A 26,927-nucleotide genomic window follows, 5' to 3' on the forward strand; every position below is an offset into this window, starting at 1 on the left:
TCCTTTCAGAATGTTCTCCTGACAGGCCCACCACTGAAGGTCTCGAGCCACCCTGCCGGGAACCTGAAGAAGATCTGTCATTCTCCCTGAGAATTGTGACCACTGAGTCCTCAGTGCCCACTGGAGGGATCTCATTCTCAGGCGAGCCTCTGGCACAAGGAAAATGCAGGATGCCATGAGGCCTAGCAACCTCAAAAAGTCGAAAGCTGGGAGACGTTGGGCAAGTTGGAACTTGGTAACCATCTGTAGAATATCTTGAGCCCTCACCTCTGGTGGCGAGGCTTTTCCCAGGGAAGTATCCAGGATCGCTCCTATGAACTGGAGTCTCTGCGATGGTATCATTTGAGACTTCTTTAAATTGAGGGAGAAGCCCAGCTTGTGAAGGGAGTAGCATACGTGATTTAGCTGGATCTGAGCTTGCTCCGGAGAAACAGCCCTGATCAGCCAATCGTCCAGGTAGGGGTAGACGTGAATCCCTTCCCTCCTTAGACTTGCCGCCACTACCGACATTAACTTGGTGAAGACCCTCGGGGCGGAGGTCAGCCCAAAAGGCAGTACTCGAAATTGATAGTGAGAGTTGCCAATTGCGAACCTCAGGTATTTCCTGTGTTTGAGATGGATAGGCACATGGAAATAAGCGTCCTGAAGGTCCAGAGATACCAACCAGTCCTGAAACTGAAGGGCCTGGAGGATCTGAGAAAGAGTGACCATCTTGAATTTGTCTTTCCTGAGGAATTTGTTCAATTCTCGCAAGTCCAAGATGGGTCTCAGTCCTCCGTCTTTCTTTGGAACGAGAAAGTAAGGGGAGTACCAGCCCTTGTTCCTCTCCGCTACAGGTACCGGTTCTATGGCACCTTTCTCTAGCAGGTCTATAATTTCCTGCAAGAGGAGCGGATCTGGAGCTTTCTGAGAGCTGATCCCCGGTGGATGACTCTGAGGTATACGTAGGAAAGGTAGGCAGTAACCTTGGGCAACTGTTTCCAATGCCCAAGCATCTGACGTGATAGCCTGCCATTCCGCCAGATGTTGAGTCAACCTGCCTCCTACAGGTGTCCTGTGAGGGAAGTCCTCAGAGTGGTTTTGGGGCGGCTGATGCAGATGCCGATGGTAAAGAGGCACCTGCTGTTGCTGCGGCTTTAGAATATCTACCCCGTCCACCTCGGGTAGTTCTTCTTTGACCCCTTTGAGCCGGTCGTCCTCTACCTTTTCCGAATGAGGAGTAGAAGCGAAAGGACTTGCCCCTCGCAGAGGTTCCTGTGGGACGAAAAGGAGTCTGACGGATTGCAGCTCCTAGGGATTTTGCTGCTGCTTTTGAAGTTTGCAGTCTCTCTAAACTGTCATCCGCCTTTTTCCCGAACAAAGAAGAGCCATCAAATGGCATGTTCAAGAGCCTGGCTTGCACATCTGGGGCAAAACCCGACTTTCTCAACCAAGCGAACCGCCTGGTTGATGTACTTGCCGCCATTGCTCTGCTGATACTGTCAGCCGAATCAATGCCCGTCTGGAGGGATTCGCACATAGCGTCTTTACCGTCCTGTATAATATTCAGGAACGCATCCCTTTCTTCTCCCTCCGGGATGCAGTCAGCCGCTGTAGAAGCACACTCCCAAAGTGTATGGCTGAACCTAGCAAGGGTGCAAGTAGCATTAACAGACTTTAACGCCATGCTACATGCTGAAAAGACTTTCTTAGCCATAGCATCATATTTTTTATCGTCCCTGTCCTGTGGGACAGTAGGATAAGCCGTCTTGACGTCGGTAGAGGATGCTGCTTGTACCACCAGGTTTTCTGGGGATGGATGTTTAGACAAGAACTCTGGGTCTGTGGAAGATACCCTGTACTTTGCAGACAGTTTTTTATTTACTGCTGGTATTACATCTGGGGTTTCCCAGTTTGTCATGATCTTTCTCTGAAGAGCTTTATGAAAGGGCACCACTGGATCCTCTTGTGGGCCTTTGTCAAGAATATCCGTGAGGTCATCTTGCTGGAAAGATTGTGAAGGTGTAGACCACCCCATGAACTCTGTAATTCTGGCCATTAAGGCTCTGTAGGGGGTTTCAGCATGCTCCCCCGGGTCTGGTTTAGCAAAATCCACCTCAGGGGAAGTGTCTAAACCACTTGCCTCATGTAAAGAATCATGAAGATCCTTTAATCTGCGCTCTTCAGAGGAAAATTCCTCTCTAACTGGGGTTACAGGTCCCTGTAACTCATCTTGTTCTGACAAATCACCCTCTTCTAAAATTGAGGATATAGTTCTCAATTGTTCTGAATTAATAAAGGGAGTAAATCCCATTTCCAAGGCAGAGGGTGCTGAACTTGTCATTATTGGCCTCGAAAACGTCGATGTCGTCGACGCCGACGTCGAAGGCTTCAAGCGTGGCGTCGAAAACAGAGGTGGAGGCCTCGAGGACCTCGACAGAATTGGAATTTTACTCGACAATATCGACGCCATCGACGCCATCGACGTCGAGGGCCTGGGAATCGTCACTGGATGTGTGGTCATCGTGACTTTTCTCGGCGTCGACGCCGGTGTCGAGGCCGGCGTCGAGTCGACAGACCTGTGTGTCGAAGGTCCCTTCGACAACGGCGTCGAAGACCTCGACGTCGACGGAACCTTCGTCGACGGCGTCGACGGAACCTTCGAGGAAGGTTTGGAGGTCATAGTCCTGCTCGAGGGTTCGAGACGCGCTCGAGAGGTTTCTTTCGCCGGGTACTGCGACTCGCGGCGTTTTTGACCTTTGGGTCTTTCGACCAGAGCATCGCTCTCGGCAGTCTTCGAGGGGGTCGAGGCCGCTTTCTCGAAGACGCTCATCATGTTTTTTCTGAATTCCTCCCATTCAGCCCGGGAACTAAGTTTCGTGGGGCAAGGGATTCTTTTTGGCGAAACAGAGGAAGAGGAAGACGGAGAAGGGGATCTTCGACGTTTCCTCTTCGAGTGTTTCGATCTCGAGGAGTGATGAGACCCACTCCGAGATCTGGAGCGTGAATGGTGACGAGGAGACGAATGTCTCGACTTCGTCGAAGAAGAAGAAGCTTTAAAAGTCTTACCTTTCTCCAGCTTCCCCCTACGCTCCTTCAGGGCCTTAGCTGTCATGGACATACAGTCCTCGCACTCCGAACAATGGTGTTCGGCTCCCAAGCACCACAGACAATTTCTGTGAGGATCGGTCAACGACATCTTTTTCCCACAATCTCGACATTTTTTGAAGCCGGATCGAGGGGTTGTCGGTTCCGACGAGGAAGCCATCGAGTACGATTCGAATAACTTGAAGTAAATATTACTAAGAACTGAGCAACGGTATTCCGAGGCACCGAGTAGCGCGGAAAAACGGAACTGAGCAACGGACGCTGCGCGCGGCCTTTATAGGCAGGATGACGTCGAGCGTCGATACGGCGGCTGTCGAGGGTCATCGACTCGAGGGACGTCGACGCGCAAGCGCCCTCTGGAGAAAAAAATTTCCGAGGCCACCAGAGCTGGAAGGATATATATCTAAAATGAGGAATACGTCGGAGGACACAATCCCTTCGAAAATAGCGATTTGCATATTTGTCTTTCCCCCGGGCACATGGGCAGTCCAGCACCAAAATTCTATGGCAATTCCCTTCTGAACTAGAGTACCTACAGCAACCCCATGCACATGTTTCAGCCCTGTTGTGCCTCATCAGTGAGTTGGAGCTGTGCCTCTCTGAGCACAGTGAGCATTGAGTCCACGTCTGGGTTCCCCCAGGTTCCACCAACCATAAATTTGTTGCTAATAATCCGTTATAATGCCGTCTATGTGTCGTCCAAATTTTTCCATCAGCTTCCGCATCCCATTGGGAGCTAAACATACTCCACAGCGCTAACCTCTCAAGCACATCATAGACTCCAACTTTTCCCTTATGTTTTCTGTGTGTTTCCATTGTTTGTGGTTTGTGTTGGTTATTAAGTTTCACCCGGTGCAGAATCAAAGGGTAAATGGATACATTTGAATAAAGAACTGCTACTGAAATATATTTTTATTCTGTTTTCTACACAGCTACATTCTTCCTTTCTGCGAATATCATCATTTCCAGATGACGAGTGACGGTTTCTTCAACCACCAAAGGCAGATACTCCTAAATGGATGGATGTTGATTACGCTGATGTGGGACCATCGCCCGGGACCGATATGCCCTTTTGTGGTACCAGCTACAAGGAGCAAACTGTCATTGTTTACGGTGGTCTAGCAAGAAGCTGATATCGAAGCCTTGTGAATCAAGGTGCGACGAATGCGCATCTTCTCCCGAAAGGAACACTGTGTGCCTCATGATAAAGGTTTGATGCTGTAAAGCCAAGGACATTCAAAAATTGGTGTTAAATGGAAATCTGCGTTTGGTCTCTGAGCGTTTTGCAGAGGATTAATTGTTCTTTTAAAAATAGTGTTTTCTATTCCGATTTGGGACGCGCTGTGCTGTGAGAGGATGTGATTGTTGCATTTCCGGGTTCTGCATCAACTGACGTTAAAGACGTAGGTGATTACTGGGCACGTTTGGCTATGCTGCCCACTAACGTCATGAAAGTAGGTGGAGAATATTGCTAGGAATAGTTATGTCAGTTTCAGGGGGGGAGGATGATATGATTTAGTGCCACAGGGGCACTTGAGTTTAGGGCGATACATCCACGGATAACATTAGCACAAGATGGCCACACCCCGCTCGTTGATTTTGCATGTGTAAAAGTGTGGAAAACGAATGCAAGGAGCATAGGAAATGTTTTTACGATCGATCACAGTTTGCTTAAAACCACTTGCCCGAGCGCTTGGGACAATACAATTCTTGAGCGCACTATTCCTTTAAGGAAATATTGTAAACACAACCAACACTACTAATGCCTCCTAAAAATACATAAAGTAATGCCTCCTGTTGCTCAGGGACCAGACAGGTTAGGGGTCAACACATTCAGCAGATGGTCATCAAGTTGCCGAACGCCCAGCATCTTCTGGCCTTCGATATCCTGGTGCTCGGCCTCATAGCATCCTGCATTTTTCTGGAACTAGCGGCTCGTCTGAGAACAAAATCCTTCCAGTGGGTCCTCAGGTCTCAGTGGTCTCAGTTTTCAGGTAGGATATCAGACCTAATTCAGATACCGAGCAGGGTTGCACAGGATGTCCTGTGGTGGGCCTGCAAGGACAACATTCTGAAAGGCGAACCTTTTTGGCAACCATGGCCGGAGATAACTGTAGTCACTGATGCCTCCCTCATGGGTTGGGGAGCCCATGCCAATGATCTGACCATCAGCGGTTGTTGGTCTCCATCGGAGCTCAAACTACACATCAACCTTTTGGAGCTGAGGGCAATCCGACTAGTGCTGATGACTTTTCTGCCCTCTCAACGGGGAAATAGCATCCTGATAATAACAGACAACACAGTGGCCATGTACTAACTCAACAAGAGAGGAGGTGTAGGGTCCCTACCACTGGCAGAGAGGCAATGCAACTCTGGTTCTGGCCACTTCAAGAAGGAATCTCCCTTACAAAAGAGGCCCACGCAATGATACATAAAATTATCGCCCTATAGAGATTCTCGATGCTGATAGCAAGATATTTTTATCTTTTCTACTACAGCATCTGCAATTGTGGCAAAAGACACCAGGAAGAATTCTGCAATGGCATACTGGCTTTCAGAGGTATCATTACACCTACCTGAATGGTTTCATTGTGAAGGTCACTCTTAGCCAGGTTTGACAGAAGAAACACAACTCAGTCTGTTTTGCCACAATAGGCCTCATCTGCTTTTGACGTCGTAGATCGGGGTCTATTGTGGGATAAATTGCAGGGATGGGGAATCCCACATGGTTTAATTTGCCTACTTGTAGGTTTAATTCCAGGTCAAATATACAGGTTTTACTTGATCAAAAAAGATCATTGTCTCATAGCAGTCCAACTTCCAGGGGCATCTGGCAGGGATGCGTACTTGCTCCCTGCCTGTTTAACATGTACTTGAGTGATATTGGGGATTATTTAAATTTGTCTGCATTGGCTACTTCCACATAACTTTAAACCTATCTGGCTTGCCTATGCTGATGATTTTTTAATATTGCCCAGATCGGTTTACATTGCCTCCTGCCTGCATTTGCCAATTTTGCCTCGACTCACAAGCTTAAGATCAACGCCAATAAAATGAAAATATTACATTGTACAAATAAAAAAAATAAAAAATCATTTACTTGGAGAATTGATCAGAGTCCATTGGAAAAAGTTGACAGTTTCATGTGCCTGGGATTCCCCATCTTTGTTAAACAGCCTAAACAACTTGGTTGTTGGCTCGTGGGGCAGCACCTGGTAATCAATTATCACGGGTTGACTCCAGATATGGCAAATTCCCCTATCTTTCCTTGTGTGAAATGTCACAAAGGTAAAATAGTTCTCAAACTAATGTACGGTATAGAGCTCCTGCCATTATGGGTCTAGGATGTACTCTCTATTATTGAGGGGAGGTTGTGGAGGAAGGTACTGCAGATATCACTAACACCCCACTTGCAGCAATTCTATATGACCTCAGTTTGTATTCATTAAAAAGTAGAGCCCATTGGAAATACCTGGCTTTTTATTATAAAATGTTACGTCCAATGTGCACCTCTTCACTTTGGAACTTAACGTTATTCTCAAGGAACAAGGTGACTCATTTGTGTATAAATTTGTTGATTTTTGTGAGAAATTATTCTGTGATCTCAGGCTCTCACATTGTGATCTCGTGGAGAACCCAATGAGGGCTAAAAACAATTCTTTACAGACAGGACTCTGCCCACACACTTAAAACTTTCCATTCTTATGACTCATTGAAACATTTGCAACTCAATTTCAAAACAGCTGGAGTAATTGTTCCTTATCTTTGTATTTACCCACATCTGTCCATAAAATGACTGTTTATCCGGTTCCATTGGAATCTGATTTATAACAGGAAAGTTCTCTGTTGTTGTAACTATTTGGCAAAGGATTGTGACCTTTGTTGCTTCTGTAATTTGTTAACATCACCAGAAACCCTGCAACATTTATTAATCCACTATTCTCATCTCAGAAGCAATCGAGAACTACATTTTAGGAGATTCATTTTGGCACTTTTGTTTAGCTGGATGATCTACCTCATTGGTTCTGGTGGTTACTGGTTTTTTAACATCGCTGAAAAATGTTTGGGTATTTTTATGTATGACAATTTATACTTTTATCTACAATGATTAGTAATTTGTCTTCAGTGATTTTGCTGATGTTTTTATCAAGGACATAATTAAGATTTTAGATTGTGTGGTTAATAGAATTGTTAATATGAAATTAAAAAGTATTGTCATTTTTGTTAAAAGTTATTGTAAAACCATAACACACATTTTTTTTTAAATCTCCAATCTCCCTATCAGTGGTTCACCAGTGGCAGATGCTCTGAGCAGGCAGAGCACAGTCTACCACGAGTGGAAACTAGCTCAGGATGTCCTTCAAGAGATCTTCACCCTTTGGTGAACCCCTCAAGTGGATCTGTTTGTGTCCAGGGTCAACAGGAAGTATAAACTGTCCTGCTCCAGGGAATTTTCTCTAAGAGGAGCTGTAGGGAACACGTTTTTGGTGGATTGGGAGATTGGGAGTTTCGACTCCTGTATGTGTTTTCCCCAGTCCCCATCATTCCTCATGTCATCAGGAGGTTGAGGAAATTTGAAAAATCCATGATCCTGATTTCTCCCTATTGGGCCAGGAGGACCTGGTACCGAACCTTCTCGACATGTCCATCTGCCCTCCAATATGTCTTCTGCAAAGAAAGGACCTTCTCTCGCAAGAGGGGGGTTGGGTCAAGACTCTCAACCTTCACTACTGGTTTCAGAGAGGTTGAGGTATAAGGATTTGGACCTCCCAGAAGATGTTATGTGAGTGTTGCTTTTGGCCAGAAAGCTAGCAATGAAATCTCTGTATCGCTGCTGTTGGAACACGCTCTGCAGCTGGTGTAGAGATAATACTGTGGACCGTTTTCTGTGCAACAGAAGTATGGTGTTATCATTCTTGCTGCATCTAGCCAATCTGGGGCTCCAGGTTGACACAGTGAAGGGATCCTTGGCAGCGCTATACATTTTAAAGCAAATGCCTGAGCAGGCATCTTACTTCAAAATGCCTATTGTGATTCAGTTCTTGAAAGGGCTCACAAATGTGTTCCCTCCAGTCCCTTTTGTGGTTCCCAGATGGGATTTAAATCTGGTTTTGAAATCATTTATACGTGCTCCCTTTGTGCCACTTCATTCTTGTCCCTTAAGGTTGCTAACATTGAAAACAATCTTTTTAATGGCTATAACATCTGCACGCAGTCAGCGAGTTGCAGACTTTTTGTCATGCAATCCACTGTTTACAACCTTTTATAAGGAAAAAGTCATACTGAGAGTCTGACCTACTTTTCTGCCGAAGGTGGTTTTGGAATTTCACTTTTTTCAGAATATGGTATTCCCAACCTTTTATCCTCCACCTCATCGTGGTAAGGAAGGGTAGAGGGCCCATAACTTGACCCCAAAAGGGCTTTAAGCTTTTACATTTCTCATATGGGAAAGGTGAGGCAAGATGACCAGTTGTTGGATATACTGGACACAAATTTGGTATTGCAGTCACAAAACAAACCCTTTCCTATTGGATAATTTTATGCATCACCAAATGCTATATCCTGGCTGGTAAGGATGCCCTGTGGGCTCATTCAACAAGGGGCGTTGCGGCAGGATTTAAGAAGGCTGTGCTTCACAGCAGTAATGACAAATCGTGAAAATTCACACTCCCACCTCCCACCTCTAATACCATACTGCTTTGGGAGGGTATCATAAGATGAGGAATACTTGGGAGGACACAATCCATTCAAAGAACAAATTACTTACCCATGGTAATAGTCTTTCGACTGGATGTTCCTCCCACGTATTCCTCATCACCCCTCCCATCCTTCCCCTCAATAGAATTTCTTTGTATTACACCTTTTTTTTCCCTGAGTGCCTGGTCTTCTGACCTAGCAAATGCCGGGTGTTCTGATTCCAGAGGGGGGAAAACTATGAAATGAAGTAATGGGCACACTGCATGCTATATATAATGTCGATGATGACAGCCTTGAGGGGGGACAGAGGCCGTCGAGGGACATCGACTCACCACCGGCGCACAGCGCCATCTACCGCAAAACGAAAGAATTCCAAAGTCGCTAATGCTGGAAGGAGTTATCATAAGATGAGGAATATGCAGGAGGAACATCCAGTCGAAGGAACATTAACAGGGGTAAGTAATCTGTTAATATGTGTGTTTCTAACTAATTAGCTAAATAGCTCTGGTAAAGCTTTTGCTGTTAAGTACTGCACTTCAACATGATGATGTATGAATCGTTCTGATGCTGAAATCTGATATGTGGTGCAACCCATAGCAAAAACTATAAAGAAACAAGTGGCGATTTGAATATTAGGTGCTTTGACAAAAGAGACAACCCACTCCCACTCTTGAAGACTACCAGGTCCCCCGACCAAGATAGGGTGGCTTTATGGTTGCGTGAATTGAGTGCAAGAGATTGCTGTATGTCAAATGGGCAGATTAAAGGGGATACTCTGGGGAGACCGACTTGGGTGCGGGGATCATAATATTCGATGTTGGACTATGTTTTTGTTTTTGCGTAATCACCTTCATTGCATAGAATCCCTTGTTGTCTGCACAATGACTAACAGTGACCACTGTCTGTTGAAATTGTCAATTGGAATTAAAGACCTGAAATGGTTATTCGGGGGGCCCTTACCAGTAACCAAGGAAGAAATAGATTATTGATAAGGCCTTTGGTTGTGGATTTAATTGTGGTTAAATACCAGGTATCCTACGAAGATGGACAACATGGCTTGGACTATCGTCCTATGCTCTCACATTTTGAGGAGGTTAAGGGAAGATATAGGAATCCCGACTTCTATCCTAAACATCAATACAATAGAGTTGTGGTTTAACAGAATAAGGCACTGAGAGCAGACCTTAGATACCTTAGGAGAGCTGGGGGGTCTCTCTTTGCTCAGATAAAAAGAAGGAAGCAGAGATACAAGAATAGGCTAATCTCCTTTAAAATGATTAGACACCAGGAGGAAGCTGAAGTAATGCTGAGAGCAATGTGCAAAAAACACTTTAGAGAAAGTTAGTCTTTAATTAACAACAATGCTAATCAGCAGTTTGCCCTTTTGACCAATGGGGAGTCTGAACATATTTGGGTCAGTCACTTTAAAAATCTTTTCACATTGACAGCTCCTAAAACCAGGCCCAATGAGCTCTCAACTGCTATGAAAGATGATATGGCTTGGACCTTTGACTTTGACACAAATGACATCATGCATTTAATAGGAAACATGAACCCCTCCTGTGCCCCAGACCGGACAGCCTTACTAATTGTATGCTCAAGGCTGCTCCATAGCCATGGTCTGCTTCATTAGTCTACTGTTTGCCCAAATCTCGAGGGACCGGGAAATTCACCCCTCTTGCAACTCTGCAATCATAGTTCTGATCTTTAAGAAGGAGGATAGAATGAACCAGAGAAATTACCGTCCAATAGCATTGCTGGACGTCTTGGGCAAAGTATTTGCATCAACCCTACATCGCTCCCTTATGAGTTGGATGAATTTGAAAGTCCACTTCGACACATGCCAGACTGTTGTGTTGGCATTGACTTACACCTCTTATTTACTGAACACATTAAAACTATGAACCACCAAGAACAAAACAAGGCTATTTTTGGTCTTTATTGATCTGGAACAAGCATTTGATTGTGTACATAGAGATACCTTATGGAGGGAAATGACAGCTTGGAATTGCCCGAGAGATTTGATTCAAGCCATTGAATTACTATACTCAAGTACCTCGGTGCAAATTAGACTAAACTCTCAGGGCCTTCTTTCAAAAAAAATCCAGACTAATAGGGGCTTGAAGCAAGGGTGCCCTTTGGCCCTGGCCCTCTTCAACCTATATCTATCAGATATGCCTGCTAGCTTGGATAAGGAAATTGCTTTTCCATCCAAGATAAACAGGGTTCCCCCTCCCCATGGCTACTCTATGCAGACACCCTAGTTTTGGTCGATCAAACACCCATAGGATTCCAATGAAGACTGGACCAGAGCCAATCCTATGTGACAACTAATGATCTAGGGATCAACATAAAAAAATCAAAAATATTCAACCATAGTTCATTGACAGGCAAGAGTAAAATGCATTTTAGATGGCAGGTGTGTATGGAAGGACTGGAGTAGGTGGACACAATTCTTTGTTTGGGGATCCGACGAGTCTGAATGAAAACCCATGGGACTTGGAATTAAGATCACAAATTAAGATGCTAGCTGTTCAAAGGGTTATCTTGTGCAAGAGGTACAGCACATTTACATAGATGCCCACTTTGACCTCTTATAAGCATAAGGTTGTACCAATCTTAACATATGGGTAGAGGCAAGCTTAAATGTGTCTTGGAAAATGTGTGAGACACTAGAGGGGCTTTTTGGAGGAAGAGCCTATGCCTGCCCAAGAGCCTTCCAACTGCGTCTATAAGATATGAACTGGGGCTCCAATCTCTATATTCAGTGTCTCTTTGGAAATCTCTGTCTCCGGCGCATAAATTAGCTATACCAGATTATGCCTTCCCATTTAAAATCTTAAAATCACAAAGTGGAGTTGATACCTGCTGGCCCTTAATCCTCTTGCAAGAAAAATGTGTAAACTGTTTGTAGGCTCTTGATATGTCAACAGAGACACTGATAAAGAACCCCACAACGGTCAAACAAAAGCTTAGGCGTCAGGATTATTTTGAAACCCAAAATAATAGGAACCGCTACAAACTGGCCCTAAATCTCTCTTTTGAGTCTCGAGCGATGAACACCACCATGAAATATCCAGTGATGTTTCCCAGCTCCTATTATCGAAACCAGTTCTTACGCTTGAGACTGAACCTTTATCCAACTAAAGAACTCTTGTTCTCTAGGAAGCAAGGGGGCTGGAATGATAAAAATTGTAGATTTTGTCATGAGCTTGAGGTTTTAGAATGAATGTTGTGCTGCTAACCTTTTTTTAATTGCTGATGGTATTAACTGTTTCTTCTTTTTTTAATCTCTTTTGATGTGTAAAACGTTTGTAATAAACTGAACACAATAAAAACGATAAAAAATAAAAAATAAGTAAAAAAAACCTGAGAAGAAGACCAGAGCTGAGATGCATGCTGTGAAGTGAACAAGGATTGCAAGAGGCACACAGGTCTTACCAAAGTGGAATCCATGATGCCCATCATGGGGAAGAGTAGGACTGGCAGCAGTGCGGTGACTGCAAGCGGCAAGGCCTCAAAGCACCAGAACAGAGCCATCAGGATGATCACATATGCGCAGCTGGCTTCCTGCAGAGGACACAGAGGGGATGGAAGGTTAGCAGCTCAGAAAGGGGTGCTTGGAGCAGTGTTCAAGGGGCATCACACAGAGAGCAGCATATAACAGTGCTACCATGAAGACAGCATGCACAGATCAGCTCACAGAGGACAGCATGAAAAGGCAACACAGAGTTCAGCATACAGAGGACATCACGCAGAGAGCCTGCGAAGGGGGTACCAAAGAATGGAAGCACACACAGGTCAGCACACAGAAGACACACAAGGTCAGCATAGAGATGGCAGCATATGGAGCACAGCACACAGAGCAACAATCAAGGAGAACATGCACAAAAAGAGTAGTAGGAAACAGCAGGAAAATACAGAGCAGCAGAGTGGGGAACCACACAAAGAAACACCTAAAGGGCTGCACACAGAAGTTCACACACACAGGGAGGGGGCCTAATGGAAGACTTTTGAGGTAAGCAAACAATGATAGCACAACTAAGGTATCATTGCAGAGACAACATACAGAGAACAGCTTTGAGACTGCCACACCGAGGCAGCACAACAAAGCATGTGAATAGAGTGACAAAGAGAGCGCACTAGCAAGAGTAGCAAAGAAAGTAGCATGCAGGGGTCAGCAAACGTGTCAAATACAGCTGGTAGCCCGCAAACATATGAAAGAGAATCCAGCATATAGAGGGTAACACAGCAATAGCGTGCAGTGACCAGCCCACAATGGTACTACACAGAGGGAGGAATACAGATAATAGCATACTGAGCTTAGCACAAAGAGGACAGCATACAGACAGTAGCAAATGGAGTTACACGTGGAGTGCAGCACATAAATAAATGCACATAAAGGTCACCATGTATTGGGTAATTTAAAGAAAATAGAGCGATACAGTGTAGCTTAGCGAGGTACCACATGGGGTTATAAGTTACTACTCATAACATGTAGCACACACGAACCCGTGGGCAGAGGTAATAGTAAGGGGATACCACACTTTCAGCCATGCAAATGTGATAACACATGCTTCTGTGTTATTAGAACGGGAACCGGGTTTTATATGAAAAAGTACATAAAAAGCAAATAAACTCGATAGCAAACAAGTATTGGTTATGCAGTACCTGTGTTTACTTTTTATATGTTTCAGCTTTTATGTTAATGTTTTACTATTCTGTTTTTGCTTGGAGGGTGTTAAATACATTAATTTACATTTTGGGTGGCTATTACACCAGGGTTGATAGTAAGAGTATTTAATCCTCACAACACCCCCAAGGTGGAGCAATTGGAGGACCTTAAAAGGGAAGGTCCGTGCAGCATCCTCGCAGCACTCCTATGAAGATGAGATCCTCACTCCCTCCATGGTGAAATCCATCTCAGCAGAAGCACTCACTCCATTCTTCAGTCCCATCAGTGCCTCCTTCACTCAGGCACCTTCCCCATACTCTAAACACTGGTCAAAATCTCTCTTTGATTAAAAAAAAAACATGCTTGGCCCAGACAACCTAGTCAATTTCCATCCCATCACACACCACTCTTTCATAAGGAAGATCTTCGAGAAACTCGCCTCCCTCCAACTACATGACAATACTGTGCAGCACAACCCCCATCATGATTACCATTATGGCTTCTGCCAAAGATGCAACACTGAGACAGCCACCATGCAAATCATCGAACATGCCCATCACATCACAGACTGGGAGATCCATATCTACTGGCTCTGCTCGAACTCTCTGCCTCATCGATCCCGCCGATCACAAGGCCCTCCTCAACATCCTTGCCACCCCATGTACTTCAAGGGCACGTTCCTGATGTGGTTCATCTCCTTCCTCACAGACAAAAACAAGCTCATTCAGATGGACTCAAACAGATCACATCTGCCCCACGCACTGTGCCATCCCACAAGGAGAAACCATTTCCTCAATCATTTTCAAGCTCTTGATGGAGCCACTATGCAGAGAGCAGACAGCTCAGTCTGCAGGTCAGCCATAACAACAACATGTATCAACTGCAAAACCACCTCCACCTCATCCAGCTCTGGACATAGAGCATGTTCCTGAAGTTCAACCATATGGAAACCGAGTTTGTTCCACAGGGATATGCCACAAACCAAGCTCGGCTAAGGGAAATGGAACTCAATGGATTTGCCCCCCAATCGAAAACTTGCATGAAGTATCTGAGATCCAGCAATGATTGAATCCCCTTTCTTTGCGGCTCACATCGCCAAGAAGACAAAGACAGCTTGCTGTCATTTATCACTTCTCAGAAGAATAAAGTGAGTCATCCTAGCCCCTTATTTCAAAACGGTCATCAAATCTTTGTCTCACCCACTAGATATAGGCAATACCTTCCTTGCTGGAGAACTAGCCTCTAACCCCAGAAAGCAGTCCAACATGCTCTGGTCAAAGGTCAGAGTACATTCAACAGTATCAACGAACCCTCAAGGAACTTCAGTGGCTGCATTGTTTCAAAATGATCCTGCATCACCCTGAAGGCCATGACACTTGATGCACCTTCATACCTGCCCAAGAATGTCACCACCAGAAGCAACGACATCTTGACACCAAGAATTGCAAGAAATAGAAAACTGGAAAACAGCTCTTCTATCTCCTTCAGTGAAGCTGGCTCCCCTCTCCTGTATTTAAGGAAGGAACTGGTGTACTTGTAATGCTGATCTTATCGGGGAACATAGGAAAGGTCATTCTAATTTAAGTACAGCATTGAATGAAAATAAAGAACTGACTCAAATAAAGTCATCATTGAATCAGAACTAACTCATTAAAATATTTGAGGAGCTGAGAGGCAGACGTTTCTAGCAAAAATGCTACGATGGTAAAGGAACAAGAAAGCAAATTGCAATAGCTATGTGCCAGAACAATCAAACTAGAAATTAGGGCAAGACGCTCTATCATTAAAGTATTTGGGATTCTGGAAGTGATAAAGTGAAACTGTTCATGGTAGAACTCCTACAAGAGGCTTTGATTTATTTGAATAAATGGGACTTGAATGTAGAGGTGGGGGAGCCAAACATGATCCGAGCCAGCAAAGATGCACCCCTTGCCATCTGCCTCCCCACTCTCAAATTCAAAACCCTGCCTTCTCAAACCCTTCCATTAAAAAAAAAACAACACCTGGCATCCTGCTCCCTGCCTTCTGCAACATAAGCCCATAGCTGATGTCCTGCGTCCATGCCCCCGTAAGAGAAAACATGCCTGCATAGCAATTTTGGAAGATGTTTTGCCCAGTATCACACACTTTCTGTAAGATGGGATTTGATCCCAGTCTGCACTTTAGACACATATCTTCTCATCTCTAGCTGAAATAAATGCGTGTTAATGTATAGTTTTAAGTAGCTAAAATGATGCTCTGTTTCATAAAGAGGACTTAGAAGTACAAACATCACAATATGAACAGCCAGACATATATATAAAACCTTACAATAAGCAAAAACAGTGGTTATAACGTTATTTTCACCATCCCAAATGGATTTCTACACATACCAGAATGCGAAGTAATGTCAGCCTAAACAACCGCATGTGTTTATCAACTGTACTCCAAGACTTCGGCACATGACAACAAAATTGCAACTTCGAGTCGTTGTTCACACAGACTTGGAGTTGGTTATTCTGTGCAGCTTCTAGTGGGCTTAAACCTTAGGGGAGCTATCTTCAGCCTTTCGGCAGGCACAGTGGAACCAACAGGCAGCATCAACATGTCCTGGATGGTGGGAGATTGAGGACAAGAACAAAAGAGCTCTGTGGCAGGTAGAAAGCCTTATGTCTATATAGGCATGTCCCTTGTCCTAGGACAATGTGACCTCCCACAGCCCCATTCACAAACTGGGTAGTTAGTACATGTGGGGCCCATGACCACCGCTCATAGGCCAGGGGAGAGGAAAATACATCATCCTGGCTGGCTCCTTATACAGTAAAGGAAATGTTCCAGCCACACCCACTTGCCCACCAATCTGTGCAGTGCATAATCTATTTTAGTTTTCAATTAGGAGAGAAACATGGCTCATGAGTGACTGGCATAAGAATGAGCAGGTTAAGAGGCACTTGAGAATGCGAGTGTGCAACATAACTGAGCAATATGTGTATTATCTTTGGAGCAAGCGCTGTAGTTTAATATACTATATATAACTGGGACTTATTGTGTAGTGCACATTTACCGAAATTACTTCTAAGCGGTCCAAATTGTGGCAGTCAAAGGAAATACGACCCATTTAAGTAGAGACATTTGCCCAGAATTGCATAAATTGGTCAGGTGTGCGTCGAACCCAGATTTTCCCATTGCATGGTTTGCAATTTTTCAGCTTTCAGACGAAAGCTCCCTTTGCATCTTTATCTTTGCATCCACATGTAATTATTCCTGGAAAGAGATAAACAAAGTTTCTGTGCATGCAGATGATTGCCCTCAGATTCTGGGGAGCTAGTTAAAGTGAGTGCGAAGTGAACATTCTTCAAGGTGCAAGACCACTCATACCGGTTACAACATACAGGTGGTTCTTGAAAAGCATAATTTATCAGAGCCACGCTTCATGGTAAGGGGGCTACATCAGGTATACAGGCAGGCAAAAAGGCAAAATCTGGTAGGTGTATAGTCTGGCAAAGCCACGCCTCATGATATGGGGGCTACATCAGGTACACTGATATGCAAAAGACAAAATCAGGTAGGTCTCCAGTCTGGCAAAGCCACGCCTCATGATATGGGGGGTACATCAGGTACACTGATATGCAAAAGACAAAATCAGGTAGGTGTCCAGTCTGGCAAAGCCACGTCTCATGATGCGGGGGGCTACATCAGGTATACAGATATGCAAAATACAAAATCAGGTAGGTGTCCAGTCTGACAAAGCCATGCCGAGGGACATCTACTCGGCGACACTGCACACAGCGCCCTCTGTCGAAAAAGAAATCCAGAGCAGCTGAAGCTGGATAGATAATTATCATAAAATGAGGAATACGTGGGAGGACACAATCCATTTAAAATAATGTTTCCCAATTCCCTTGTGTGAAATTATTTGTATATTTGTTTAACAACTTAAACACGTTTATCTTTTAATTATTTATTTATGTATCCGTTTGTATCGCGCCGGAACCCACAGGCATCAGGGCGCAGAAGAAAAAAGAGAAAACAAGAAGCCAGAGTCAACACATCAGAACAGTTTACTCAAAAAGAAGAGTTTTCAGGCGTTTTTTGCAAGTTTAACAAATTTGTGTCCGTACGTATGTCCTGTGTCAATTTGTCCATGCCGTGGAAGCCTGCACTGGGAAGGATCTCCCAGCTCCTCTAACACGTTTACTATATGGCACAATCATACGTACCTCCTCACTAAGTCTAGTTGTTCTTTTGGCAGTATGTAATTTCAGTCGGTTTTTCAAATAACTGGGCGCTTGTCCATAACAGCACCTATGTACAATAGTTAGCCTTAAAATGGATTTGGGCCTTTACCGGGAGCCAGTGGGGACTTCTCCTATGCTCCGAAATAGGCTCATGTCTACTCACATTTCTTCCCAGACGAACTCCGTATTTTGCAGAACTTGAAGAATACCCGGACTACCTTTATTTGCACCAAGATGAAGGGCGCTACAGTAGTCTATTCTGGGCATGATCATAGCTCTGACAAGACTTTTGCAATTTGGTTCTGAAAAGTATGGTTTTATCAAGCGTAATAGTCTCAGGGGATACTGAGTTGTATTCACAGTATGGTGAATGTGAGCCTCTGAGCTAAGGACAGCTTAAAAAATAACCCACAAGGTTTTCACCTTACGGGTGACAAGAATATGATGATTATCAATGGAGAAGCCGGCAGTCTCAAGCTTCCCTTTAGCTTGGGGTGAACCAAAGATCAAAAGCTCTGTTTTCGCAGAATTTAAACACATATCATTATGTGTCATCCAATTTTGGATTTCCTCATAAATGTGAATCACTCTCTTCATGTCAGTTTCATAAGTGCCATTTAGTTCTATAACCAACTGAGTGTCATCAGCATAATCCGAAAAATAGACACCAAATCTTTCAAGTGGGGCACATAAAGGTTGACAATAGACATTAAAGAGGGACAGCGACAGACAGGCACCCTGTGGGACCCCGCACCTCTAGAGTTTCATATGGAGAATAAGCATCGCCCCACACCATTTGAGAAGTTCTTTTGTCAAGGAAGGATGCAAACCAAGCGTTTGCCTCCTCTGAGCATCCTCAGACTGATTTTAGCCTCTTCACGAGTTCTTCCTGGTCCACTAAGTCGAAGGCTGCTGAAAGGGCTAATTTGTATTTGTATTTGTATTTGTTTATTTATAAAGCGCCTTACGCCAAAGTGCTGTACATGGAACAACAATACATGAAACATGAACGCTATAACAGTGAAGCAATTACAATATGAATCGATTAAGCAATAAAACAGTGTGAAGAGCAATTAACTGAGTGGGATAGGGAGGACGGGGAGAGGGACAGGGTAGGGGGGAGTGGAAGAAGAGGGAAGGAGGAGGAAGGGGGAGGGTGGAGGAGGGAAGGTAGGAGAAGGGAGGGGGGAAAGTTGGGGATAAGAGTGGGAAAGAGGGGGAGGTGGATGGGGGAGGGATTTCAAGGCGGGGAATGGAGAAGCAGAGATTTAAGGGAGGTGCGGAATGAGGTGAAGGTGGGGGAAGAACGGATATCAAGAGGAAGGGAGTTCCAATGTAGGGGTGCTAAGAGTTGGAAGGAGCGAAAACGGGAGGAGGCACAGGGGGGTGGGGGTGAAGTGAGGAGGAAATGGTCAGCGGAACGAAGGGAACGGGAGGGGGAGTAGAAGGAGAGAAGGGAGGAGAGCTAATAATATAAGCAGCCCCGCTTTGCCCTTGTCCATCAGAAGGAGCATCTCCCTCTGTAGGTCCAGGAGAGCACTTTCGGTGGCATGATGGGCTCTGAAACCAGATTGTCTCCAATGTAGAGCCTGTGTTTTTTTCCAAATGTTCCTGAAATTGGGCTGTAGCAAGCTTATTGATAAATTTCAAAGGAATGGGCCGTTCGAAATAGGTCTTAGATTAGCGTCATCTTTAGGGTCCATACCTGATTTATTTGTTAACTCAGTCACTGCCAGCCTTTTAATGGCATAGGGTACTTTATTTGTTCTAAAGGAGGCATTAGCCAGGTGTGTAAGGAAAGGAACAAATAATTCACAATGCTCCAGAATGATTTAGCTCGGAAGAGTTTCTCCCGCACAAGTAGAGGGTTTCATAAATGTAAGGGTCTTAGTTACTTCTTCAGCACATGTAGGTCTAAATGAGAATCTAGGGTGCTCTGGCGATGCCCATTGAGTCTGCTCCTTCGCAGAAGTATCAGCCATTAACTGTTCTTTGCTTTGAGTGATTTTAATATGAGCCTTAGATATTTTATCTGCAGAGGCCTTCTGGATATCAATACCGTCAAAGTCGGATGGCGGGCTGACACATGACATAACTTTTGGCTTTTCAAGTTATCTAAGGATCTCAAAAAGTTTTAGATCATGTTTAGCATTAGCAATTTGTGAATCAAAATAATTTCTCTTGGCCAGGATAATTTCTGCTCAGTATTTTTTCTCCAAAGTTTTCCAGGCATCCTTATTCGCCAGCATAGCTGTTTTTTTCCCAAACTCTTTCTGCTTTACATTTTTCTTTTTTGCGGCTTTTTAATGCTGCATCAAACCATTTGTGGTTTATTGATTTCGTTCTCATAAGCTTACATTTGTTAGGGGCTACCTGGTTGAGTTTAGAAGATATCTCTATATTGAATCTTGCTACCAAAAATGCAGGAGAATGGGGATCAAATGTCATGTTCATGACATTACCAAGGCTCACGGCTAAATCTTCCTGACTGATTTTATTAAAGTTCATACTGCATACTTTTTTCAGTGGATTTATCTTATCCCTTGACAATGAGGGAAGATTCAAATCAAACAGTACAAAGAAATGATCAGACCAGATTCATGGTCTAGTGATCAAGAGGGTTAGGTCAAGGTTTTTACTGACCACCCAATCAAGGGTGTTGCTGTGCTTATGTTTGGGTTCTTCATTATGAATTATGAAGTTATTTGCAGTAAGCCGCTGAGCAGGTATGGATGCATCTAGGTCCTGAGCATCATCATACCATCTATTGAAGTCGACCAATACCAAGGTAGCAACATTAGGTTTATTAAGAAGAGGAGAGTAATTACAATACATCATCAGTAAAACAAGGCATATCCGTAGGAGGTCGATAGAGAAGGATAATATTCAGACAGTTATTTGGAGTGGGGGTAACTTTAATCTGCATAATTTCACAGTCATTACAGCTGATACGGGTCTGGAAAAAATGCAGATCCTCCTAGGCTAATATAGCAACTACTCCTCCTTTTCCCATGTCCCTGTTTATTCCATAAAAAGTATATCCTTGGGGTGTACCTAGAGAAATGTTTGGAGCTTTTGAGTCTTGCAACCAGGTTTCGGTTAGACACATAATGTCTATTTGTTGGTTAATAATATATTCCCCTACGTCGACTGTATGTTTGTCTAACAACCTGGTGTTTAAAAGAGCCACTTTAATTAGTTGAGTAAGTAAAGGAACCTTAGGGGTGTACATGTTCACTACCAGCCTTGAACAGCAGCCGGACGATGGTGATTGCAGTCAGGTCGTCCTGGGATTAGTCGGAAAGGAAATGAGCCCTATTATCTGTGGGACGTAGCAGAATACAAATGTCCAGCTTTCTGGTGAGGATGTAATAGGGTATGGATCAATCCTCACCTGTTATAATGTAGAGGCCCACAGACATAGAACAGTGCCATCGGCGCATCGCGTGGACCTGCGCACACTTGCTGTACCCTGACGCTTCCCAGAACTACAATCCTGATGGGAAATGTAGTTTGTGGCCCGAAATGTGAAACCAGCACAGCGCCAGCTGTTGAGTGTTGCAAAGTACAAGAGGCACCCTGGAAAGTTACCAAACTTCACAATTTACATATGTTTACACGATTTTACTAGCATATAATTTACAAATAAAATTTTGCTAAAAGTATGTAAAATAATTTGGCATACTTAAAAACAAGTCTAAAAAGTTTCCCTTTCATGAACAACACGTAGTTGCAATATATACTGATAAAGGCCAACAGCACAAATCGCCTCCTAACTAGAAATCCAACAGAGCTAAATGTATGCGAGCGTGGGAAAACAGGGTCTTTTAAACCAGCAGACTTGCTGGACCCTGACGCGCCGATGCTGACGCGCCTACTTCAGAAACGAGTACTTTCCCAAAACTACAATCTTGATGGGAAATGTCGTTTTTGGTCAGAAATGTGAAATCAGCACAGCGCGAGCTGGTGAGTGTTGCAAAGTACAAGAGGCACCCTGAAAAGTTAACAAAGTTCACAATGTATATATGTTTACACGATTTTACTAGCAATTTACAAATAAAAATTTGCTAAAAGCATGTCAAATAATTCAGCGTACTTAAAAACAAGTCTAAAAAGCTTCCCTTCCACGAACAACACGGTAGTGGCAATATATACTAAGAAAGGCCTACAGCACAAATCTCCTCCTAACTAGAAAGCCAACAGAGCTGAGTGAATGCCAGCGCACTTGTTCTTCTTCTTGCTGATAGATTTTTATCGATCAACGGTGATTTTTGGATACCGAGGCTTGAGCCTCATTACTCCATCTTCTCGGGTTGAGTATGTAGTTGTGGGTTTGTATTCTTCTTGGTCTGTGTGGTCTTGTCACAGTAGGGCTGGTTTCACAGGGTCTTCGCAGTGATGAATGCCAGCGTGGGAAAACAGGGTCTTTTAAACCACCAGACTTGCTAGTCCCTGACGCGCCGGCGCTGACGCACCTGATTCAGAAACAAGTACTTTCCCAGAACTACAATCCTGATGGGAAATGCAGTTCATGGCCCGAAATGTGAAACCAGCACAGCGCCAGCTGTTGAGTGTTGCAAAGTACAAGGCGCACCCTGGAAAGTTACCAAAGTTCATAATTTACATATGCTTACACGATTTTACTAGCATAAATTTACAAATATAAAAATTTGCGAAAAGTATGTAAAATAATTTGGCGTACTTAAAAACAAGTCTAAAAAGTTTCCCTTTCACAAACATAACGTTTACTATATGGCACAATCATACGTACCTCCTCACTAAGTCTAGTTGTTCTTTTGGCAGTATGTAATTTCAGTCGGTTTTTCAAATAACTGGGCGCTTGTCCATAACAGCACCTATTTACAATAGTTAGCCTTAAAATGGATTTGGGCCTTTACCGGGAGCCAGTGGGGACTTCTCCTATGCTCCGAAATAGGCTCATGTCTACTCACATTTCTTCCCAGACGAACTCCGTATTTTGCAGAACTTGAAGAATACCCGGACTACCTTTATTTGCACCAAGATGAAGGGCGCTACAGTAGTCTATTCTGGGCATGATCATAGCTCTGACAAGACTTTTGCAATTTGGTTCTGAAAAGTATGGTTTTATCAAGCGTAATAGTCTCAGGGGATACTGAGTTGTATTCACAGTATGGTGAATGTGAGCCTCTGAGCTAAGGACAGCTTAAAAAATAACCCACAAGGTTTTCACCTTACGGGTGACAAGAATATGATGATTATCAATGGAGAAGCCGGCAGTCTCAAGCTTCCCTTTAGCTTGGGGTGAACCAAAGATCAAAAGCTCTGTTTTCGCAGAATTTAAACACATATCATTATGTGTCATCCAATTTTGGATTTCCTCATAAATGTGAATCACTCTCTTCATGTCAGTTTCATAAGTGCCATTTAGTTCTATAACCAACTGAGTGTCATCAGCATAATCCGAAAAATAGACACCAAATCTTTCAAGTGGGGCACATAAAGGTTGACAATAGACATTAAAGAGGGACAGCGACAGACAGGCACCCTGTGGGACCCCGCACCTCTAGAGTTTCATATGGAGAATAAGCATCGCCCCACACCATTTGAGAAGTTCTTTTGTCAAGGAAGGATGCAAACCAAGCGTTTGCCTCCTCTGAGCATCCTCAGACTGATTTTAGCCTCTTCACGAGTTCTTCCTGGTCCACTAAGTCGAAGGCTGCTGAAAGGGCTAATTTGTATTTGTATTTGTATTTGTTTATTTATAAAGCGCCTTACGCCAAAGTGCTGTACATGGAACAACAATACATGAAACATGAACGCTATAACAGTGAAGCAATTACAATATGAATCGATTAAGCAATAAAACAGTGTGAAGAGCAATTAACTGAGTGGGATAGGGAGGACGGGGAGAGGGACAGGGTAGGGGGGAGTGGAAGAAGAGGGAAGGAGGAGGAAGGGGGAGGGTGGAGGAGGGAAGGTAGGAGAAGGGAGGGGGGAAAGTTGGGGATAAGAGTGGGAAAGAGGGGGAGGTGGATGGGGGAGGGATTTCAAGGCGGGGAATGGAGAAGGAGAGATTTAAGGGAGGTGCGGAATGAGGTGAAGGTGGGGGAAGAACGGATATCAAGAGGAAGGGAGTTCCAATGTAGGGGTGCTAAGAGTTGGAAGGAGCGAAAACGGGAGGAGGCACAGGGGGGTGGGGGTGAAGTGAGGAGGAAATGGTCAGCGGAACGAAGGGAACGGGAGGGGGAGTAGAAGGAGAGAAGGGAGGAGAGCTAATAATATAAGCAGCCCCGCTTTGCCCTTGTCCATCAGAAGGAGCATCTCCCTCTGTAGGTCCAGGAGAGCACTTTCGGTGGCATGATGGGCTCTGAAACCAGATTGTCTCCAATGTAGAGCCTGTGTTTTTTTCCAAATGTTCCTGAAATTGGGCTGTAGCAAGCTTATTGATAAATTTCAAAGGAATGGGCCGTTTGAAATAGGTCTTAGATTAGCGTCATCTTTAGGGTCCATACCTGATTTATTTGTTAACTCAGTCACTGCCAGCCTTTTAATGGCATAGGGTACTTTATTTGTTCTAAAGGAGGCATTAGCCAGGTGTGTAAGGAAAGGAACAAATAATTCACAATGCTCCAGAATGATTTAGCTCGGAAGAGTTTCTCCCGCACAAGTAGAGGGTTTCATAAATGTCAGGGTCTTAGTTACTTCTTCAGCACATGTAGGTCTAAATGAGAATCTAGGGTGCTCTGGCGATGCCCATTGAGTCTGCTCCTTCGCAGAAGTATCAGCCATTAACTGTTCTTTGCTTTGAGTGATTTTAATATGAGCCTTAGATATTTTATCTGCAGAGGCCTTCTGGATATCAATACCGTCAAAGTCGGATGGAGGGCTGACACATGACATAACTTTTGGCTTTTCAAGTTATCTAAGGATCTCAAAAAGTTTTAGATCATGTTTAGCATTAGCAATTTGTGAATCAAAATAATTTCTCTTGGCCAGGATAATTTCTGCTCAGTATTTTTTCTCCAAAGTTTTCCAGGCATCCTTATTCGCCAGCATAGCTGTTTTTTTCCCAAACTCTTTCTGCTTTACATTTTTCTTTTTTGCGGCTTTTTAATGCTGCATCAAACCATTTGTGGTTTATTGATTTCGTTCTCATAAGCTTACATTTGTTAGGGGCTACCTGGTTGAGTTTAGAAGATATCTCTATATTGAATCTTGCTACCAAAAATGCAGGAGAATGGGGATCAAATGTCATGTTCATGACATTACCAAGGCTCACGGCTAAATCTTCCTGACTGATTTTATTAAAGTTCATACTGCATACTTTTTTCAGTGGATTTATCTTATCCCTTGACAATGAGGGAAGATTCAAATCAAACAGTACAAAGAAATGATCAGACCAGATTCATGGTCTAGTGATCAAGAGGGTTAGGTCAAGGTTTTTACTGACCACCCAATCAAGGGTGTTGCTGTGCTTATGTTTGGGTTCTTCATTATGAATTATGAAGTTATTTGCAGTAAGCCGCTGAGCAGGTATGGATGCATCTAGGTCCTGAGCATCATCATACCATCTATTGAAGTCGACCAATACCAAGGTAGCAACATTAGGTTTATTAAGAAGAGGAGAGTAATTACAATACATCATCAGTAAAACAAGGCACATCTGTAGGAGGTCGATAGAGAAGGATAATATTCAGACAGTTATTTGGAGTGGGGGTAACTTTAATCTGCATAATTTCACAGTCATTACAGCTGATACGGGTCTGGAAAAAATGCAGATCCTCCTAGGCTAATATAGCAACTACTCCTCCTTTTCCCATGTCCCTGTTTATTCCATAAAAAGTATATCCTTGGGGTGTACCTAGAGAAATGTTTGGAGCTTTTGAGTCTTGCAACCAGGTTTCGGTTAGACACATAATGTCTATTTGTTGGTTAATAATATATTCCCCTACGTCGACTGTATGTTTGTCTAACAACCTGGTGTTTAAAAGAGCCACTTTAATTAGTTGAGTAAGTAAAGGAACCTTAGGGGTGTACATGTTCACTACCAGCCTTGAACAGCAGCCGGACGATGGTGATTGCAGTCAGGTCGTCCTGGGATTAGTCGGAAAGGAAATGAGCCCTATTATCTGTGGGACGTAGCAGAATACAAATGTCCAGCTTTCTGGTGAGGATGTAATAGGGTATGGATCAATCCTCACCTGTTATAATATAGAGGCCCACAGACATAGAACAGTGCCATCGGCGCATCGCGTGGACCTACGCACACTTGCTGTACCCTGACGCTTCCCAGAACTACAATCCTGATGGGAAATGTAGTTTGTGGCCCGAAATGTGAAACCAGCACAGCGCCAGCTGTTGAGTGTTGCAAAGTACAAGAGGCACCCTGGAAAGTTACCAAACTTCACAATTTACATATGTTTACACGATTTTACTAGCATATAATTTACAAATAAAATTTTGCTAAAAGTATGTAAAATAATTTGGCATACTTAAAAACAAGTCTAAAAAGTTTCCCTTTCATGAACAACACGTAGTTGCAATATATACTGATAAAGGCCAACAGCACAAATCGCCTCCTAACTAGAAATCCAACAGAGCTAAATGTATGCGAGCGTGGGAAAACAGGGTCTTTTAAACCAGCAGACTTGCTGGACCCTGACGCGCCGATGCTGACGCGCCTACTTCAGAAACGAGTACTTTCCCAAAACTACAATCTTGATGGGAAATGTCGTTTTTGGTCAGAAATGTGAAATCAGCACAGCGCGAGCTGGTGAGTGTTGCAAAGTACAAGAGGCACCCTGAAAAGTTAACAAAGTTCACAATGTATATATGTTTACACGATTTTACTAGCAATTTACAAATAAAAATTTGCTAAAAGCATGTCAAATAATTCAGCGTACTTAAAAACAAGTCTAAAAAGCTTCCCTTCCACGAACAACACGGTAGTGGCAATATATACTAAGAAAGGCCTACAGCACAAATCTCCTCCTAACTAGAAAGCCAACAGAGCTGAGTGAATGCCAGCGCACTTGTTCTTCTTCTTGCTGATAGATTTTTATCGATCAACGGTGATTTTTGGATACCGAGGCTTGAGCCTCATTACTCCATCTTCTCGGGTTGAGTATGTAGTTGTGGGTTTGTATTCTTCTTGGTCTGTGTGGTCTTGTCACAGTAGGGCTGGTTTCACAGGGTCTTCGCAGTGATGAATGCCAGCGTGGGAAAACAGGGTCTTTTAAACCACCAGACTTGCTAGTCCCTGACGCGCC

The 26,927-nt window shown here is 43.8% G+C and overlaps 1 protein-coding gene across 1 annotated transcript in view; it reads right to left on the bottom strand.

Annotated features, from left to right (window-relative positions):
* LOC138488402 (solute carrier family 13 member 2-like) overlaps nucleotides 1-26,927 on the bottom strand; it is a 418,056-nt gene that overhangs the window by 331,713 nt on the left and 59,416 nt on the right. Inside the window, exon 2 of the mRNA XM_069615342.1 lies at nucleotides 12,226-12,354. Within this exon, the coding sequence (XP_069471443.1) occupies nucleotides 12,226-12,354 (129 nt within the window). The remainder of the gene's footprint in view (nucleotides 1-12,225; nucleotides 12,355-26,927) is intronic.

Source organism: Ambystoma mexicanum, chromosome 9, assembly GCF_040938575.1.
Source record: "Ambystoma mexicanum isolate Mex_15411 chromosome 9, UKY_AmexF1_1, whole genome shotgun sequence".
Lineage (NCBI taxonomy): Eukaryota > Metazoa > Chordata > Amphibia > Caudata > Ambystomatidae > Ambystoma > Ambystoma mexicanum.